The sequence below is a fragment of the Hyperolius riggenbachi genome, chromosome 10 (assembly GCF_040937935.1).
Source record: "Hyperolius riggenbachi isolate aHypRig1 chromosome 10, aHypRig1.pri, whole genome shotgun sequence".
NCBI lineage: Eukaryota > Metazoa > Chordata > Amphibia > Anura > Hyperoliidae > Hyperolius > Hyperolius riggenbachi.
Genome location: NC_090655.1, coordinates 202,171,998 through 202,193,484, shown reverse-complemented (window position 1 = coordinate 202,193,484; position 21,487 = coordinate 202,171,998). Strand labels below are relative to the sequence as shown.

Here is a 21,487-nt window from a genome sequence, read left to right as displayed (position 1 = left end):
GAGGAGGAAGATAATGATGATGAGTCAGACTCCTCCGCTAAAAGTTGGGACAGCCAATCTGAGGTTAAGAAAATCTCTAGATTTAGATTTCCAGCTGAGACAGAGCAGCTGATAATGGCGATTAACAAAACCTTAAACATTGAATCCAAAAAATCGGAGGAAATATCTATGCATGATAAGTTATATCAAGGAATGGAACCAAAAGAATCGTTAACCTTCCCTATACACAGATCCACAAAGAATACCATATTAAGCCAGTGGAAATACCCTGATAGGAAATTGTTCATGTCAAAGGGTTTTATGAAAAGATTTCCATTTACAGAGGAAGATGTCAAAACTTGGGATAGATCTCCCAGGTTAGATGCGGCATTTTCTCAGGTTAATAAAGACAACGAATTGGCCTTTGAAGATCTAGGCTATCTAAAAGATCCGCAGGATAAAAAGGTAGAATTCGCTCTTAAGAAAGCCTGGACAGCAGCAGGAGCAAATTTTAGACCTGCTGCTGCCACAACTTGTGTAGCAAGAGTTCTATCCCTATGGGTTAAGAAAGTAGAGGAGAAAGTTGAAAAGGGAGCCTCTAAGGAGGAGATTTTGGAGTCATTAGAAGTGGTCTCTAAGGCCACTGATTATATAACTGATGCAGCAGCTGAGAATATCAGAGTAAATGCCAGAACCTCGGCATTAATTAACACAGCAAGGAGGAATCTGTGGATAAAGAATTGGGAAGGTAGTCAGGCCTCAAAAGCCAGAGTTTGCAATATCTCCTTCAATGGAGAATTACTATTTGGAGAGCAGTTAGACCAAATATTAGAAAGAACTTCTGATAGAAAGAAGGGATTCCCAAAAAAGAAAAAGTTTATACAGAATAAAAGATTCTTTAGGCGAAATAGACAAGACAACAAGGATAAGCCTCAGCAGAGGAGAAGACCTTGGGCCATTAACAGAGAGGGGACGAAAAGGAGTTTTCTTTTTCGGAAACAGGAGGGACAAGAAAAGAAATGACGCCAGAGAAAAAGTTGGGGGGCGTCTGTCGGGATTCTATTCCCAATGGACAAAAATTTCCAAAAGCGATTTCATCCTCAATCTCATAAGTCAGGGGTACAAGATTCAGTTTCAATCCTTCCCTCCAAAGAGATTTATTTCCACGTCCCTTCCAAAAGAAAAGGAGAAAAAGCTAGCGTTAAAAAGCATAGTAAAATCAATGTTAGACGAAAACGTGGTCATTCCGGTTCCCGAAAATCAAATCTCGAACATTCAGGGATTTTATTCAACGGTATTTTTAGTAAGAAAGCCGACGGGGAAATTCAGACTGATTCTAAACCTAAAGGCCCTGAACCCCTTCGTATCTTATCAGAGATTCAGGATGGAATCAATTTACTCTGTGCGAACCTTGTTAACCCAAAATTGTATAATGACAAATATAGATCTGAGGGACGCTTATTGGCACATTCCAATAAGGGAATCATCTCAAAAGTTCCTCAGATTTGCAATAAAAGAAAAAAGAATGATTCAGCATTTTCAATTCAGAGTTCTACCTTTCGGGATATCATCGGCACCGAGGATATTCTCAAAGGTAATGGCGGAGGTGACAAAGTTTTTCCACATGGAAGGGATTCTTGTAATCCCGTACCTAGACGATCTCCTGGTAGTGGCAGAATCATATCAGAAATCAAAAGAAAATACAGAAAGGGTGTTAGAACAATTACAAACCCTCGGATGGATAGTAAACTGGGACAAATCAGTCCTTCAACCAACATCAAAGATCCAGTTTCTGGGAGTCATTATAGATTCAGAGACAGAGAGAATGTATTTGCCAGTCGAAAAGATAGGGAAGTTAAAAGCTATGATACAGGAATTAATAACAAAGCCAGTAATGACGATAAGACAAGTAATGAAAGTTTTGGGATTCCTGACATCAACTGCTCCAGCTATACAGTGGGCAATGATGCATACAAGACACTTACAAAATTGGATGCTAAGAGTTTGGAACAAGACACAGGACAATCTAGAGACACAGGTCATATGTCCACCAGACGTACTGAAGTCCCTGGAGTGGTGGTTATCGGAGAAGATACTCACCGAAGGCAGGATGTGGATCATACCAACAGGGAAGATTATCACGACCGATGCAAGTCTTATAGGTTGGGGTGCACATCTGCAGGGAAGAATGTTACAGGGGCAGTGGCCAAAGTGTGTGAGGATGCAGTCATCCAATTACAGGGAGCTAGCAGCTATACAGAAAGCACTAGAACAGAGTGTACAGACACTGATGGGTCATCATGTTCAGGTCAGGTCAGACAACACCACAGCGGTAGCATATCTGAATCGGCAAGGGGGTACAAAGTCAACGAAGCTGATGGAACTGGCCATGAACATATTAACAATAGCGGAAAAGAATTTTCTATCATTATCAGCAATACATCTGAAGGGATCATTAAACACGACAGCAGATTTTCTGAGCAGACAAAAAATGTCAAATACAGAGATGGAAATATCAGACAAGATGTTCAGAAGATTGACCACACAGTGGGGTCGACCACGAGTAGATATGTTCGCAACCAAGCAAAACACAAAATGCAGAAGATTCTACTCCCTGAATCCAAGCGAAGGAGCCGAAGCGGTAGATGCGCTAAGTCAGAACTGGATATTCGACAAGGGGTACGCATTTCCACCAATACAGCTAGTGCCACGAGTATTACACAAGTTATCAAGGACCAAGACAGTAGTAATTATGGTAGTCCCGGATTGGCCAGCAAGAAGTTGGTATCCACTACTACTAAAGATGAGGCTGGAGGGTCCAATAAGGATTCCGGACAAGGAAGTACTAGCTCAGGGATCAAGAAGAACTGGAAGCTCTATTCCAAATCTAAGCCTGTCAGCCTGGCTTCTGAGAGGTCCCCTTTAAGGAAAAAAGGAGTATCAGAAAGGGTTATTAGTACTCTATTGGATTGTAGGAAGAAAGTTACAAGGAAAATTTACCTCAAATATTGGAAAACCTTTAATATGTGGCAGGAAGAGTCAGGGTTCAAGGGTGATTTAGTGCCAACCATTTTAGAGTTTCTACAGGACGGGGTAGAAAAGAATATTTCGTTAAGTACTTTAAAGGTACAGGTAGCAGCAATATCTACCTTTATGGATGAGAGGTTAGCAAGGGACCCCCTTATCATCCAATTTTTTTAAGTCAGTGGAGAGAAAGAAACCTATGTTAAAGAAAAAAGTTCCCAGTTGGGATTTATCCTTAGTTTTAAAGGTATTAAAGAAAGAACCCTTTGAGCCCATAGCAGATATTTCCTTCAGACTATTGACAATGAAGACAGTATTTCTTATAGCTATTACATCGGCTAGACGGGTAAGCGAATTAGAAGCCCTATGTTGTGATGAACCGTTTTGTATAATACTTAGAGATGAAGTGATACTGAAGACATGTGATGAATTTCTCCCGAAAGTTACTACAAAATTTCACAGATCCCAGGACATTGTGCTACCATCATTTAAAGAGGAACAAACATTGGATGTAAGAAGATGCCTTATGTGTTATTTAGAGAGGGTAGCAGAATTTAGAAACTCTAGAGCTTTGCTAATTAACACGTCAGGAGCTACAAGAGGTAGTAAAATGTCAAAGAGATCTATAGCTAGATGGATAAAATTATGTATAGAGGAAGCCTATAGGATTACAGGGAATACGGTAGTAGATACAATCAGAGCCCATTCAGCTAGGGCAGCTGCCACCTCATGGGCTTACAGAGCGGGTGCTACGCCAGAAGAGATCTGCAGGGCAGCCACGTGGTCAAGTTTAAGCACCTTCTCTAGACACTACAGAATAGATCTGATGTCTGCAAGACAGCAATCATTTGGAAAGAAAGTTCTGCAGGCAGTCAGCCCACCCTAAATTGGTAAGATTCTTGCTCATCTTCTCGTGGTGGACCTGTCCTGGAGGTTAAAGGAAAAACCAATGTTAGTTACCTGGTAACATCCTTTTTAGTAACCTCCAGGACAGGTCCGTAACCCACCCGATATCAATTATATGTATATATGATGATGTGATAGTATATGTATATGCAGTATGAATATTAAAACCCCTTTTTTGTTTAGGAACAGTACTTGAAATTGACTGAGGATCAAGGGGTTGGACAAAGTTTTATAGAGTGCTCTATCTGGACGTTTCCTGTTCCTGGGAGGAGCCTGTCGTTCTCGTGGTGGACCTGTCCTGGAGGTTACTAAAAAGGATGTTACCAGGTAACTAACATTGGTTTCTAGCAGACAGTAATTTGGGTGCCTTCAGAAGACTGAGCCCATATTACCATTAAAAAAGGTGTAGATTGGACACCAGCAATAGCTGACAGCCAAATTGCATCTTTCCTCCTGAGTCTATGGTGGCCTGGAGGGGGAATAGTAACTAACGCTGCCGGGACTTGTGCAGGCGGATGGTGAGATCTTTCAGCTTTGCTCTGCAGTTTCTCAATGCCTGTTTAGGCATGTATCCAGGGCTGTTCTGGGTGGTCAAATTACCAATAAGGAAGTGAGGCCAGACAGAGGCAGTGGGAGCAAAAGGGGCAATGGAGACAGCCAGAGGAGCAAATGCAGCCCGGCCCATAAACTACTCTATTGCAGCCTGGCTGTGCACAGAGACCTCATCTTACTGTCAGCAGCAATGGTGTGCCTTATCCCAACCAAAGAATTGGCTCCAGCACCGTGTTAGAGCATCAGACCAAACTCACAAGGGGGCTACCAGTCCCAGGAGAGGATGCTGGGATGTGCTGCTTATCTTTAGATGGGTTTGCATGTCTGCACTATGCATGTTACAGGGCTAGTTAGAACACCTACAATTATTGGGATACCTCTGCACAGGGTAGGTGACTACACAAGATAATATATTCTCTTGTACCAACCGACCCCAGTTTTCCCTTAGCTGTAGGGATAGCAGTGGTGCCTGGATGACTTCTGTGAGTGCAAAGGGTTTTACTCTCTTGCTGTATTGCTGCCCCACCCCTTAAGCACCTCCCTAATAGTTTATGTACTTGCAGGGATGTGCCTGGATTTATGTTCTACACGTCTGGCGCACCATGTACTTCCCACAGGGGCAGTTAGGACTAGGGAGGAGTGCTATTTAAAGGGACCCAGAGATGAAGAGCAAACTCTTTATTCATAGGGCTTCCTCCAGCCCCATACACTCTGATCGCTCCCATGCCGCCATCCTCTGCTGGTTGCAGTTATGAGAATGGGGTCCCCGCTCTTCTGTCAGTCAGAGCCAGTCTAAGCGTAAGAAGTGCGCTGTTTGCATATTTCTCCAGCGGCCGCAGGAGATGCGTAGAGGGTGCACTTCTCCTGCATAGCCTGGCTCCGATTTTAAGTCAGTTGTGGGACCTGGTTCTTGTAGCAGGGGACAGCAGTGTGGGAGCAATCGGCGTGTGGGGCTGGAGGAATCCCCTGGTATGTACGAAATCTTTTTCCCATCTCTGGTTCCCTTTAAGTTTGGTAGAACATCATGTCTGAACAGAACCCAACCAACCCTGTCCTGATCCATAGTTTGCATGGCGTTAGGGTATATCTTTGTACTCTCCTCATTCCTGACACCAGAACTGAGGATTGATCAGACTGCAACAAACTGATGGGTTATTAGAACCCTCAGTCTGTCCTGTCGGAATTTTTTTTTTTTTTTTTTACTGACTTTGTACTGATGGTTAAACTAGTGAACATAGTGATGGGGACTCTATGGAGTGGGAAAAGTTTCAGGCCTGAACTTTTTCCTTTTGGTGTTGCCTATTTCTCCTAGATTTACACGATGTGGATTTGCTGAAGACCTGGAGCTGCCAGGAAAGTCTTCATGGTTGTCCAACACAAACAGTAAAGTCAAAGAACTTGAGTAAGTTGAGCCTCCTTTCTAGCCAGTATCTCTTGGGTGGGGGAAGCCTTTTTGAAGGCACACAGCATGAACTGTCTCTTCTTCCTGCAGGTTCCATGTGTGTGTGGTCACCCCAGCCTTCTTCGCTGATCTCGCCTCTCTCCTCTCCACCAGCCGATCTCTCACTATACTTCACTTGAGTCACCACAACCTGGAGGTCTCTGCTGTGAAAGCTCTATGTGATGGTCTACGCCACAAAGACTGTATCCTGCAGGAACTGATGTGAGTAATTTTTATGGTCTGGTGGAGGATGGGTTGTCACAAGACAAGTCTTGACCTTTCATTTGGGGATCCCCATCCTGTAGAGTACCTGCTAGCTTCATAAGGTGTCCACTTCCTTGGCCTTGTTCAGAATGTGGTGTTATACTGGAATATCTGTAGAGAAAGGAGCTTGCCTTAGTCACTAGAGGTCTACCCCTTTCCAGGAGAGTCCAAGATCCAATAACAGTTGGCAGGGATGTCCCAGCATGCACAGGTAGAAGCCATAATATGGGAGGGACAAATTCTTAATGTGTGCAAAGGATACTTTTAGAATTATTTTGTGGGCACAACTCTGGCTTTTTGACTCTTGGACAGTTAGACCCTCATCTCACTTCGGCAACATTAGTGGTGCTTCGTACCTTGTAGGGGACACTACATGCAGCATCTATGATCACCTGTGCTGCACTCTGTGTTGCTGAGATTGGAACACATTTCCATTGAGCTGATGGTGCTGTCTATTCATTTGAATGGAGTGCACTTTAGCCACAAGGCTGTTTACCACTGGCAGAGTGCTAGTGTGATCTGGCCCTGAAGGCACTTGTGTCCAGTCTGCTTCTCATCTAACTTTTGTTATGTGGACACAATGCATTAGTGTGCTCAGGCCCTTCGCTTGCTTATTTCCTCACATGTCTGTCATTTATGCCCACAGACTGAATGACTGTAACCTGACTTCAAGCTGCTGTGAAGAGCTGGGCTCTGCTCTCAAAATCAACCGCTCTCTGCTCAAGCTGGACATGGCACTGAACAACCTGGGGGAAGCTGGTGTCAAATTCCTGTGTGAGGGGCTGAAGGAGCCAGGATGTACCCTGCAGGATCTCAGGTGAGGGCTGAGGGTTTGCAGGGGAGTGGGAGGTCAGCATGAGGTAATAAGCTTGGTTCAGGCCTTTGTATAGTCCATGCTAGGTGGAGTCTGACCCTTTGTATAACCCACACTAGGAGTCTGGGCCTTCAGGGTTATAACTTAATCACATCTGAAGACCTCCCTAGCCTGGAACTGTGGTGTCAGTGCTTGGGTACTTGACTCGGTGAAAGTGATGCAAGAGGGATATGGAGGCTATCTAGATCGCTGGCATCCCTGCTGATCTATTTGGCTGCAGTAGTGTTTGTCAGAGCTGGCAAGATTCAATACCAGAAAAAAAGCATGCAGCCAATTTCAGAAATGCTTCATCTGCTGCATGCTTTTTCAGGGGCTATGGTATATGGTATTTGAAGGTAAATATGGCAGCCTCCCATATTACACCCGCTTCAGTTGTCCCATTAATGAGTTCTGGATACTATAATTCACGTGAATGCTGGTTTTCTGCAAACATGCACGTTTTAGGGTGGGGGGGGATGTTGCTATATGGGAGTGGTTCAGACACACTCAGGATGACTGTAGGTGGAGCTGCAGTGCTCAGGCTCCTCCTCTTGGTGTCAGCCATCTCATGTTACATGGGAGTGGTTCAGACACTGGAGATGACTAGGTGGAGCTGCAATGCTCAAGTTTGATTTGCTGTACAGGGCTTGGCATTGGGTCTGTCATGCATTGTCTGTTTTCTCTAGGCTGGACTTCTCTGATCTGACTTCTTCCTGCTGTGAGCACATTGGGGCTCTCCTGAAGATCAACCACTCCATCACTGTCCTGCACATGAAGGATAATGACATTAAGGACGTTGGGGCTAAACTCTTGTGCGAGGGCCTCCTACACCCTGGGTGTCCACTAAAGGAACTGAGGTGAGGTCAATGTCATGTGCTTGGGGTGGACTGGCCAATGGAATCGGGTGGGGATGCATGGTTGGTATGGAATGGGGTGACTGGGGTTACATGCCTGGGGTGGGGGGGGGGGGGGGGTTAGTTATCTAAAGGGACTCATATATCCTGTCTTGATCTCTGCAGGTTACATGAGAGCAACATAACCTCAGATTCCTGTGAGGACTTCAAGTCTGTTCTTCTGAAGAACCACACTCTGACCGTGTTGGACCTGACTGACAACAACCTGCAGGACTCTGGAGTGAAGATCTTGTGTGAGGCCCTGAGGGACCCAGTCTGCACTCTTCAGGAACTGAAGTGAGTGGTTCAGACAGCCCCACATGAGCCTCAGTCTACAACAGGCATGGGCAAACTCTGCCCTCCAGCTGTTACGGAACTACAAGTCCCACAATGCATTGCAGGAGTCTGACAGCCAGTCATGACTCATAAAGGCAAATGCATTGTGTGACTTGTAGTTCCGTAACAACTTGAGGGCTGAGTTTGCCCATGCCTAGTCTACACTGTATACTGGCCAGCCTAACCTTGTTCCTCTGTCCAGCTTGCAGCACACTGACCTGTCTCCAAATGCCTGCCAAGATATTGGCTCTGTCATCACAGTCAACCGATCTCTGCACCACCTGGATCTCACCTGGAACAGTATCAAGGACCAAGGAGTCAAAGTGTTGTGTGAGGCCCTAAAGAATCCAAACTGCACACTAAAAGAGCTGAGGTGAGCCGCTAAATCTCCAAACTAATATCCAGAGCTCTGCTGCTCGACATTCTCCTCCCTCTGAGGGTGACACTGCTCTGGTGCTCCTCCCATGAGGGTGACACTGCTGTCTCCAACCACAGAAAGGGGGCTTAACTAACATCTAATAGCCTTGGGGTAGACTAAAACCCTTAATAAGAATTCCTCTTCCACTCCTTTGGAAGGAGCGTCCCCCTGGTAATCTGCAGATCCCCCCCCCCCCCATATGGTCTTGTCATGCAGGAACCCCTATGTATAGAACCATACCTTGCAACACTGAGAAGAGGGCTGCTGTAAGACACACCTCTGCCTCATCTGTAATTGCACCCACTGCCAAATAGGTTTATCCTCAACCGTACTAATACTCTCTACCATCATTCTGTTTTAAAATGAAGGGAAAACTATCAATTGAAGGATTTTTTTTTTTTCCTCCAATGCAACACATTTTTCAGTAGATAAATACATAAACCTGTAAAGTGTTTTGGTTCCCAAAAGAGGGACAGAGTTGCTAGAACTTCCCTCATAGCTTGGGTGGCCATAAGCAGTATTTAAGGACTTTGCCCCATCAGTGGCAGGGCTGTTGTAGCATAAATCTAACACTGGGGGGCAGTGCAAGGAGATGGAAATCAGAATGAGTTCTGTCTTCCCCAGGTTGTATGGATGTGATATAACAGTGTGTGAGGACCTCGCCTCCGTCATCCACACAAACCACACTCTGAACAAACTGGAGCTGTCTGGAAACCAGTTTGATGACCAAGCGACAAAGGCTTTGTGTGAGGCCCTGAGGAGCCCCGGATGTTCCATGCAGGAGTTCCGGTAAGTGGCATGTGGTAGTACAGACCGGGCTGAGGGGCAGTGCTATTGCTTTCTGTCCCTGATGGAAACATGAATTGGTGTTAACCCTTCATGAAAATACTTGAACAGAGGTGCCAGGATAGAAACAGTTTAAACTGGTGGTTATATCCTATCTTGGTGCCTCTGTTCAATTTCTTTGTCGTCTCTAGTCAACCCTTGGAGGGGTGTTACCCAGTTCCATCTATATAGAGTGCACCTTCTTAACCTGAGTGGGGTCAGATCTTAATATCCCCACCTGACTTTACAGTGGTTGCCTATGTGGTAACCCACTCTTGTGAGTAGAACAGTCTTGTAGCAGTAACTGTGATTTACAACATGCTACACTATATATTGGGCTCCCTGTGTCGTCCTGTCTCCTTGGGGTGGTATTAACCCTTGATCTAGCAGCAATGCATGACTCACAGCAGCAAACCATGCAAAACAAGATGGAGGCTCCAAGTTCTCAAAGTGCTGAAGCTTTATCAAATTAAGCCTAACCACCAACATAAAAATCCTCTCATACTAACTTGCAAGCAGCCATCTCGTATACAAGATACACTCATACAGCATGCATATGTCCTCCTTCCCAGGACATATAGGAGAATAGATGGTTGGCTGCAAATGGTCTTTTATTTTTATTTTTTTTCACGTAGTATGCAGGAGTCTGCCTGCTGCTAGGAGTGGTGGAGCAAGCCTGAGAGGGAACCTCGGTAGCATGAATTGTCTGCTGCTAGGAGGGGACCAATCCTGAGGGAACCTGAGTAGTATGCATGAATTGTATGGTAGGAGTAAACCAATCCTGAGGAGGAAACCTCAGCTTTGGTGGGTTGGCTTCTCCAAAAATGCTGCAGTGTCAAATTAAGACTGTCCATTTTGTTATCCAAAGTCGTCTGTAAGGGTTAATTTTGATTTGGCCCACCCAGTTGCCTTTCCCTCTATGGTCTGAGTAGGGGGAGCCCAGCTATTTTGTACAGTTGATGGAATGGTATCATGCTGGCTCACTTGGACTAATATCTTTATATAGCGCTGACATCTTCCGCGGAAAGGTACAGCGTATATAGTCTTGTCACTAACTGTCCCTTGAAGGAGCTTACAATCTAGTCCATACCATACTCATATGTATATATTGTGTAGTGTGTGTATCATAGTCTAGGGCCAATTTCGGGGGGGACGCCAATTCCATTATCTGTTTTTGGGATGTGGGAAGAAACTAAAGTGCCTGGAGGAAACCCACACAAGGGAGAACATACTCCTTGCAGATGTTCTGGCTGGGATTCAAACAGGGGACCCACCTAATGCAAGGCCAGAGCACTAACCACTGCGCCACCATGCTGCTCCTGTATTAGCCCGCTTAAGTGCTTTTCTAAGCCAAACATGAGAAATTCTAAGCACAGATGGCAAAAGCTGGCCTGAAGTCTTGTGCCTGGCCAGAGCCTTGCTGCCTGTATCAGTAACCCTTGCTGGGCCCCAGCCAGAACATTGCTGCCTGTGTCTGTCAGTAACCCTTGCTGTTTCCTCAGGGTGGGATATTGTGCCATGACAGCTACATGTGCAGAGGAGGTCCTGTCTACCATCAATACAAACAAGACCCTGGAGGTGCTGGATGTCTCCTTCGGCTATGAGGGAGAGCCTCCTGCTGACTTAGATGACCTCTGCAAGAAGTTCCACCACCCAGCATCTACTGTGGAGAAGAACGAGTAAGTGCCATGGCTGTCAATTCTCTGCCTCCCAAGTGGCTCCTGCCCTGACCACTCGCCCCTTCACACTAGGCTCTAAACTCCACGAGCAGACCACTAGTTCGACAAAATCTTTATTCCATCTCAAGCAGTAACACAAAAAATGACTCCAGTGAGAATATACACTGCTCATTCTAACCTGAACACAGTTCTGAACCTCCCTGGTGTTCTATTAAGATCGCCAGGGCAGCTGCGGGAGTGTTTTTTTTTTTTTTTTTTTTTTTTTTTTTTTTTTTTTTTTTTTATAAAAAAAACTATTCCATGCAGCCAACTGAAAGTTGGCTGCATAAAAGCCCACTAGAGGGCACTCCTGAAGCATAATTCTGATCGCCTCCAGCGATCAGAATTAACAAGGAAGGCCGCAATGAGCAGCCTCCCTTGTTTTGCTTACCTCATCGCCATAGTGACAAGCGGAGTGACGTCATGGACGTCATCCGCCTCCGATCCAGCCCTTAGCGCTGGCTGGAACTATTTGTTCCGGCTGCGCAGGGCTCGGGCGGCTGGGGGTCCCTCTTTCGACGCTGCTCACAGCGGATCGTCGCAGAGCGGCGGCGATCAGGCAGCACACGCGGCTGGCAAAGTGCCGGCTGCGTGTGCTGCTTTTTATTTGATAAAAATCGGCCCAGCAGGGCCTGAGCGGCGACCTCCAGCGGTAATGGACATAGTCGTCCATACCGCTAAGGAGGTTAAGGTGGCCACACACCATACACTTTATGTTCAAAGTTTCCCCAATTATGATACAATGATTGGAAACTCTGCCAGTTTATTATACACACCCTAGCAATTTTCCCAATCTAACACCTACCATACAATCTTTAGAAACATTGAAGAAAAATTTCCAGAATTCCAGATCGATAAAAATTCAAAAAATACGATCAATTTCCCATTTTTCCTTCAGGCTCTCGGATCAGATTTATTGAATTTGCGTAAAATCTGAATTGTATGGCATGGACACCTTAAAGGGGAACTGAAGAGAGAGGTATATGGAGGCTGTCATGTTTGTTTCCTTTTAATCAATACCAGTTGCCTGCAGGGCTGTGGAGTCGGAGTCGTGGAGTTGGAGTCGGGCAATTTTGGGTGCCTGGAGTCGGGGAAAAATGCACAGACTCGACTCCTAATGAATTTGTAACTGTAATTAAAATAGAAAATATGATAAAATGTTCTATTTCTCAGATAAAAGTCATTAAAAATGTGTATATATACAGTAATAGCTGTGCTTAGTCTACAAAAATGAAATCAACCAATCAAAATTAGTTACTTGTGCTGCTTCAATAAAGCAGTCCCTGTATTTTTAAAGTCAGATATACATATCTGATTGTGACTGTATATATGATGTGTACACAGGAATCTCTTATATATACTAAATAACATCTATGCTGTAAGAATAAAGCCTGATGTGTAGCTGTGTCACTAATAGAGATGGTCAACGAGATGGAAATAATTCTGCATTGATGCTGATTTATGCAAATATATGCACTCCCTTTGCTGATGAAATCAAATAATTTGATATGTTATTAAAATTTGGTTTGGTGACTACAAATTAAAGGGAAACTGAGACGGATGAAAAGTAAAGTTTTATACATACCTGGGGCTTCCTTCAGGCTAATCAGTCCCTCACTGTCTTCCACCACCCGGATCTTCTGCTATGAGTCCTGGTAATTCAGCCAGTCAGCGCTGTCCGGCCGCATGCCGCTCCCACAGCCAGGAACATTCTGTACCTGCGCAATAGTGCTGCACAGGTGTAGTATGCTCCTGGCGGCGGAGTGTGTGCATGCGCACTACGCCTCACTGGCTCAAGTACCTGGACTCATAGCAGAAGATCCAGGTGGTGGAGGGGGACAACGAGGGACTGATTATCCTGAAGGCGGCTGGAGGAAGCCCCAGGTATGTATAAAACTTTAAATTTCATCTGTCTCAGGTTTACTTTGTTACACAGTAGTACTATACTCTACATATGCACTCCCCACAGAGCTGCAGGGAATCCACTGAGAATGCTGTGCACATTGAACACAGAGATGTTGTCTGTTTACAATCTCCTCATTCCCCTGCAGAGTACCTGCACATCATTCTTACATGTACCCACACTTACATTGCCTAGGGCCTGATAGATGTTCTTTGTTCCGGTTTGTACCTTTTACAAGTACTCTTACCAAGGACTAGTTTTAGTCTAAAGGGAATAAATATAGTAGTCTACATATCCTTCTCACTTCAGTTGTCTTCGGAGTCGGTGGATTTTTGGACCGACTCCACAGCCCTGGTTGCCTGGCAGCCCTGCTGATCCTCTGCCTCTAATACTATTAGCCATAGCCCCTGAACAAGCAGGCAGCAGATCAGATGTTTCAGTGGTTCAGACTTATAAGTCTGATCTGACAAGACTAGCTGCATGCTTGTTTCTGGTTTTAATCAGATACTACTGCAGAGAAATAGACCAGCAGGGCTGCCAGGCAACTGGTATTGATTAAAAGGAAATAAACATGACAGCCTCCATATACCTCTCTCCAGTTCCCCTTTAAAGATTACCTGGCTCTTATGCTAGGTACACACCATACAATTTTCTGGTTAGAATTTTCTGATCAAAATTTTTATTGACTTTTAAAGAGAATCTGTATTGTTAAAATCGCACAAAAGTAAACATACCAGTGTGTTAGGGGACATCTCCTATTCCCCTCTGTCACAATTTCACCGCTCCTCGCTGCATTAAAAGTGGTTAAACAGTTTTAAAAAGTGTTTATAAACAAACAAAATGGCCACCAAAACAGGAAGTAGGTTGATGTACAGTATGTCCACACATAGAAAATACATTCATACACAAGCAGGCTGTATACAGCCTTCCTTTTGTATCTCAAGAGATCATTATACACAGGCAGTGTGCATAGAGGGGCCAGGAGGGGGGAGATGCATCACAGAACCACAACACTGAAGAACTTGGCAGCCTTCCAGACACAGGCTGACAAGTCTGACAAGAGAGATAAGTTGATTTATTACAGAGATGGTGATAGTAGAACGTGCTGCAGTAAGCCAGAACACATTAGAATAGCTTTTGGAACTTGTAGGATGATAAAAAACAGGATGAAATTTTTGTTTACGGAGTCTCTTTAAGGTAAAAACAAAACTTTCCACTTCTATGAAAATCGATCAAAATTTAAGATTCGACATGTTGGAAAAAATCCTATTTGGCAGGTACATTTTTAACCAAAAAATTGTATTGTGTACCCAGCAGTATAGGCATTACACAGAAGCTTCCAGAAAAGCCTGTATACCAATAGGTCTTATCAGAGGGTACAGAAGTTTCCAGCAAGTCCGTGGCTTTAAGTGTATAGACACTCAACATGTGGCAGCTCCAGCTATCTGGAGCAGCAACAATAAAGGATCTTAATTATTATAGCTGGCATCAAACAGAATATAAAATAAACGTGATACATTAAACTGTACAATACATGGCATAGGAATACTATAGGCTTGCCACACCTTGCTGCCACCATAGGGGGCACTAGACCCACACCTGTCAGGAGCTGTGGCTAAAGATTAGCAGAAGGGGACAGTTTATTCCTTGGGCAGAGGAGGTGTTAGAAGTGCTATTCACCCTAAAGCCCCATCTACACCATACAATTCTTTGTGCGATTCTATTTACGATCTGATTAAATCCAACATGTCCAATCGGTATTCGATTTGCCATTGTTTTGTAATGGCAAATCAAATTGCATCAAATCCCAATCGGACACGTTAGATTTAATCAGATTGTAAATAGAATCGTAATTGCACAAAGAATCGTATCGTGTAGATGGGGCATAAGCATATCATGCAGAAGGTGAAAAGGGAGGGGCTCAAGATTGAGCAACAGCTGCCCCAGTGACTTCTCTAAGACACACCCCTCACACCAGTGACCTGACCATCTCTGCAGGACACTCCCACTAACACTGAGCACGGCTTCCTTCCTGTCTGCAGGACACACTGAATTCTGTTTCTTTTGTCTCTGCAGGACAGAGGATGGTACTTACATCTACTTCAAGTATAAGCAGCAGAAGTGATTCTTCTGCAGGTGGAACACCTGAAGGTAATTATCCAGCCTGTCCTGCTAAGGGGTAACTCCGGCTAGTCTTTTCATTGCTGTGGAGTGGTAAAACCTGTTGCATAGGGTGAAGCTTCCTCCAGTGGGTGGATGGAAGTGAGGCGAACTCTGTCTCCTTAGACCCATCTATACAGGGCCCTGCTGGTTGGCTTGTCCCTCTCAGTCCTGGTGCACTTTTCAGTTTTGTGGTGTTGGGACAAGACTTGGCTCCTGCAGTGGTTAGAGCAGGCTGGTGGAACTGATTAGAATTGGCCTAAAAACTGAACCTTGAGGACCAGTGTTTCAGGCCAGATGTTGGAGCAATAACTTGTAATCTTGTTTTCCAGGGACACCTAACTGCTGCTGTTCCATTGGCCTCTCTCAAACTTGACGCTTTGAACCCTTCCTCACTAACTTCTGCATTCTGTATGGCACCTGGGATGCAGGAAACATGGTGACTCCTGTCTGAGCTGTAAGATGTCCTGAACCCAGAAACATGTTTGCAAGATATCAACTGCCAGGAACCTCTAACCAAAGACTCCAAGCACCTTAACTTCATAACCGGTTTCTCTGGTGGTTGTCCTGCTTCCTTATGGTTTAATCCTCCCCAGCCCCCAGTTAGGACAGATCAGGTGACAGTGCAGGTTGTGTGATAGGATACTGGAGGCCTTACACTCTCTAGGTGTTCTCTCATGACCCTGCACTAGTGGTGTAGTATTTAGAAGGTTGACTCTTGCACTAGAAGATGGTTCTGCCATGTCTACTTCACCATTCTGTCACCCAGCAAAGGACAGGTGACTGATGCTTACTCAATTGTCTTACTCCTCAACTTATTCTAGATTTGCGCAAGATGTTAAAGAAATAAAAAAAACTTGCAATAAATGCCTTGTCTCTAGTGTGGTAATTGGACTGGGACTCTGGTCCTGAGGGGGTGTGGTCGTTGGGCTGGGAGGCTCCTGCAGACTAGGATGCTGGTTCTGAGGGTGATATAATTGATGTAGAATATTGATTGGGGTAGCAGATTGCCCAGTAATGGGTTCTAGAGCATGCAGGAAATTGTAAGGTTTGAGTACTTCCCAGAGATCCACCAGTACTGTAAGTGGCCAGTGATGGGATTGAGGTTCTACCAGACCCTTCACTCATCTGTATAGGAAACCCAGGGAATTCTAGGAATAAAGACCAGTACATACAGTACTCTAATTTGGTCAAGGCAGATTGAAATTTGAGTACATGTTTGTACATGTTGGTGCATAGATTGAGTTTTAACAGTTTATGACTCAAGCCTACTCCCACCTGAGCCTGACTACACAGTAATGGGTCTCTGTGACCTAGCCGAGTAACTAGTACAAGCCACTGGGGTCACTGACCTTTTTGAGTTACTAATGCAAGGCCACACCCAGACAGTGACTTAATACTATTGGTCTAAATATCGGAAACAGTAAATTCGGGCGCCTGAGGCTAGTGGACAAATCGGGCGCCGCCATTCACTCTAATAAATATCGTTTAATGGGCGCCCGATAGGAAAAAGGGCGCCGGAGAAAACTAACGTTTTAAAAGCGGCGCCCGGAGACTTAATGTTTTATTACTGTTTCTCATGATTACACATTATTTAATGATTTATACATTTTTAAATATTATTTTTAAACGAAAAACAGTACTTTTTTTTTTTACATTATTTTTAAATGAAAAAACCAACAGGGGGGTCTTAGGTTTAGGCACCAACAGGGGGGGTCTTAGGTTTAGGCACCAACGGGGGGGTCTTAGGTTTAGGCACCAACGGGGGGGTCTTAGGTTTAGGCACCAACGGGGGGGTCTTAGGTTTAGGCACCAACGGGGGGGTCTTAGGTTTAGGCACCAACGGGGGGGTCTTAGGTTTAGGCACCAACGGGGGGGTCTTAGGTTTAGGCACCAACGGGGGGGTCTTAGGTTTAGGCACCAACGGGGGGGTCTTAGGTTTAGGCACCAACGGGGGGGTCTTAGGTTTAGGCACCAACGGGGGGGTCTTAGGTTTAGGCACCAACGGGGGGGTCTTAGGTTTAGGCACCAACGGGGGGGTCTTAGGTTTAGGCACCAACGGGGGGGTCTTAGGTTTAGGCACCAACGGGGGGGTCTTAGGTTTAGGCACCAACGGGGGGGTCTTAGGTTTAGGCACCAACGGGGGGGTCTTAGGTTTAGGCACCAACGGGGGGGTCTTAGGTTTAGGCACCAACGGGGGGGTCTTAGGTTTAGGCACCAACGGGGGGGTCTTAGGTTTAGGCACCAACGGGGGGGTCTTAGGTTTAGGCACCAACGGGGGGGGTCTTAGGTTTAGGCACCAACGGGGGGGGTCTTAGGTTTAGGCACCAACGGGGGGGGTCTTAGGTTTAGGCACCAACGGGGGGGGTCTTAGGTTTAGGCACCAACGGGGGGGGTCTTAGGTTTAGGCACCAACGGGGGGGGTCTTAGGTTTAGGCACCAACGGGGGGGGTCTTAGGTTTAGGCACCAACGGGGGGGGTCTTAGGTTTAGGCACCAACGGGGGGGGTCTTAGGTTTAGGCACCAACGGGGGGGGTCTTAGGTTTAGGCACCAACGGGGGGGGTCTTAGGTTTAGGCACCAACGGGGGGGGTCTTAGGTTTAGGCACCAACGGGGGGGGTCTTAGGTTTAGGCACCAACGGGGGGGGTCTTAGGTTTAGGCACCAACGGGGGGGGTCTTAGGTTTAGGCACCAACGGGGGGGGTCTTAGGTTTAGGCACCAACGGGGGGGGTCTTAGGTTTAGGCACCAACGGGGGGGGTCTTAGGTTTAGGCACCAACGGGGGGGGTCTTAGGTTTAGGCACCAACGGGGGGGGTCTTAGGTTTAGGCACCAACGGGGGGGTCTAGGGGTTAGGGGTAGGTACAGGGAGGGTTACTTAGTAAATTTTTTTTTTAAACGTTATTATACGTTTGACTATTTAAACGAAAGATTAACGTTTTTACAATTGCCGATTTAATGCACATTATTTAATGATTTATAACTTTAAAAAACATTAATTTTAAACGAAATACAGTACAATACAATTTTAAACGTTATCCATGCTTATCGTTAAAAACCCGGCGCCCTTTTTTCCCAGCGCCCCTTTTTAACGTACGCCTAAATATCACAGGGGCATGACTTGCTCATGACTGACAAAACTAAACCTCCTTTGCTCTCAGCCTGAAAAGACAAAATGGAAGCTTCACAACAAAGCAGCCTAAGGCCTTTCCTTTGTGCAGCAGTAAGGAGACCTCAGGCCACAGCACTCATGCTGGATACACAGCAGCAGTAAGAGGCCACAGCACATCCATGCTGGATACAGAGTAAGGGTTCATTGCTGTAAGAGTGATACCTTCAAGAGGTAACTGTCGGTCAACAATCCAGATGAGAACTCCAGGCCTCTGCAGCAGGAGTCAATCAACTTGGTCATCTATTCCATTTGAAAGATGAACCTCTGGCCAAGCTGGTGGCAGTAGCTCTCGCTGTAAGATAGCCCTTGAAGGACTGGCTTGACATCACTGAGAACCTTGCGTTTTTTTTGGACACGGCTCAAATTAATTGATGGGTCTGAATCGGGAAAGGTGTGATCAATCGGGTAGAACACATCAATTTCTCTGTCCATACACAATGGCATTGATCTGGTTTTCAAGGCCTGGGGTTCAACACCTGTGCTGTAGGAGTAATCTCTTACAGGGAAGATAAGCTACTACTCCCAGCCTGGCCAGAGGAACCTCTGGCCAGGCTGGTGGCAGCAGTTCCCCTTGGAGGAACCTCTGGCTAGGCTGGTGGCGGCAGCTCCCTTGAAGGAGGAACCTCTGGCCAGGCTGGTGGCAGCAGCTCTCTTAAAGGAGGAACCTCTGGCTAGGCTGGTGGCAGCAGTTCCTGTGAAGTAGTGGTAGAGCAAAAATGACCCCTCACCCCAGAGTCACCAGACACATGGCAGCCAATCAGCTAACCCACGCTCCTGGACCACACCCCCATAAAACATGAGCTTGGCAGCCATTTTGCATTCTGCATTTGGCTGCTCTGCTAGGCAGATTAGGGAGAGCTGTGCTGCTGAGGGATAGTGTTAGTTAGCTTGCAGTTCTGTGAGTGCAGTATCTTGCTGTTACAGTACTACTATATAACCCAATAGCTCTTGTAAGGGTTAGGATCAGCACTTGCATTTAACAAAAGGCAGCAGCCAGTACATCACACCTTATGTCCATCTGTGTAATGTCACCTGACAGACATATCAGGTGTAATATCCTTATCTGTATCCTCTGAGGAAATTGGTGATGCGCAAGCATTATTGCCAAACTGATGTGTAAACTCCTGACATGTTAAGTGCTGTGGTGGGATGAGTGGTAAGTTGTGGGGCGCCCATGGTAGTGGCTAGTGGTGGGGAAAGTGGTAAGGCATGGGGTGCCTGAATCAGAGCAGGTGGGATGGTGCAGCAAGGTTCTGAGGAGTGGTAGAAGATGGGAGTGTGCTGCTGTGTAACCTAGACAACTACTTCCTCAGCATTTTGTGAGTTCCGGGTATGTGTCCTCTGCTAATATAGCAATAAAGGCCCTGCCAGTGAGGAATGGATTGTCACTTCACTCTGGTGCACATAGCATAAACCTATTTGTCAACCATCACCATAAAATACAGGTCCTGCCAGTGAAGGGCTTATACAGTAACAGGACACTAGTGGATGGATGATAATGCTCCCAGACACATGTGTTTTTGGACCTGAATGACCCTTCACTCAGGTGACAGGTTTATGCAATGTGCAACAATCCATTCACAATATAGATTCTGCCAGTGAGGCCTTATACAGGGAGCAGTAGTGGATACCGGATGCCAGTAATGGTCCTGGTCTGGACACTTTTTTTTTTTCTTTGGGGAATTGAATGACTGTCTATCCACTAGTGTTCTGTTATCCATCACGTAAGTGACATTCAGTTGCCCCCACCACTAGCGATGGCCAGAACAGTTTGCCAGCGACTAGTTCCAGGCAAACTTCCGGTGGTTCGCATGTCAAGGTGAACTTTTGTGGAAGTTCACTTTGCCCCATAGTGCACCATTAGTGTCAACTTTGACCCTCTACATCAGTCAGCAGGTCCATTGTAGCAGGTCCATTGTAGCCAATCAGGCGACATGATCTCCTGGAACCACTCCCCCTTATATAAGGCAGGCTCGCCGGCCATTACACTCACTCGTGTGGCTGCAATAGCATAGCAATCTGCTGCAAGACTGTTTCTCCTAGGGAAAGATCAGTTAGGCTCTTGGCTTGTTAACTTGCTCCTGGCTGATTCTTATTGCTATAATGGCACCCCACAACAGCTCTTTTGAGAGCTAATCTTATCTATTTTTTTTTTTCTGTCCCACTGACACTTGTGTTGCATAGACAGCCTTGCTAATTCATACTGTGTCACTGCCAGCCAGGCCCAGCACATTCAGTGACTACCTGTGTGACTGGTGCACATTGTAATACCCAGTACTGCAAATACCTAGTACCTGTTGTGTTGAGTGAACCCACCTCATCACAGAATATACCTAGCATTTCCCCCCCCCCCCCCCAAGATGGACAAACCAGGAAGAGGCAGACCCAGATGGCCACCTGGCACCAGCAGGTCTGCGCGAGGTTGTGTTGATGTGATTTTGTGTGGCCCTGGCCTAAAGTACAGTGCTCAGAAGAAGGCACGAGCTATCAACTCCCAAGATTGTCAGGATGTGGTTGACTATTTAACACAGAACACCTCATCTCCCGCAGCCACCAGCGCTACTACAAGCACCACATCCGCTGCATTTGACACTTTGCAGGAGTTATTTGGTGGTGAAATCACGGATTTCTAGCCACTACTGCAACAAGATGAAGGCGCTAAGCAAGTTACACCACCTCCTATGTGTGAGTTAGACGACACTATGGACGTAACGTATGAGGATGATGAAGTACCTGCTGTTGGTGCAGTTTTGGAGGTGTCTGAGGCAAGCGAAGCTGGGCAGGATGATTATGATACGGATCCCATGTATGTTTCCAATAGAGGAGATGAACAGGGGGACAGTTCAGAGGGGGAGTCAAAGAGGGGTTGGAGGAGACTAGTTGCTGAAAGAAGCAGGGGGAGCTTCATGTCAAACAGCTGGTGCAAGCATCCGGCGCCATGTATCGCCACCTATGTATAGCCAGCCAAAGATAAGGTTGTTGCTTCATTGTGGACAGACCAAATTTGATCAGCTGGACAGTCACTGTTCTATCATTGAGCTACC

At 45.9% G+C, this 21,487-nt stretch overlaps 1 protein-coding gene across 3 annotated transcripts in view; it reads left to right on the top strand.

The window, feature by feature from the left end:
* The window catches only part of LOC137534242 (NACHT, LRR and PYD domains-containing protein 14-like), a 31,284-nt gene extending 15,145 nt beyond the window's left edge, over positions 1–16,139 (top strand). For all 3 annotated transcript variants that reach the window (XM_068255652.1, XM_068255651.1, XM_068255653.1), the window contains 10 exons: positions 5,774–5,863; positions 5,954–6,124; positions 6,813–6,983; positions 7,706–7,876; positions 8,039–8,209; positions 8,451–8,621; positions 9,291–9,455; positions 10,994–11,170; positions 15,189–15,263; positions 15,605–16,139. In XM_068255652.1, the coding sequence (XP_068111753.1) occupies positions 5,774–5,863; positions 5,954–6,124; positions 6,813–6,983; positions 7,706–7,876; positions 8,039–8,209; positions 8,451–8,621; positions 9,291–9,455; positions 10,994–11,170; positions 15,189–15,237 (1,336 nt within the window). In that variant the 3' untranslated portion in view covers positions 15,238–15,263; positions 15,605–16,139. The remainder of the gene's footprint in view (positions 1–5,773; positions 5,864–5,953; positions 6,125–6,812; positions 6,984–7,705; positions 7,877–8,038; positions 8,210–8,450; positions 8,622–9,290; positions 9,456–10,993; positions 11,171–15,188; positions 15,264–15,604) is intronic.
* The last annotated feature ends 5,348 nt before the right edge of the window (positions 16,140–21,487 follow it).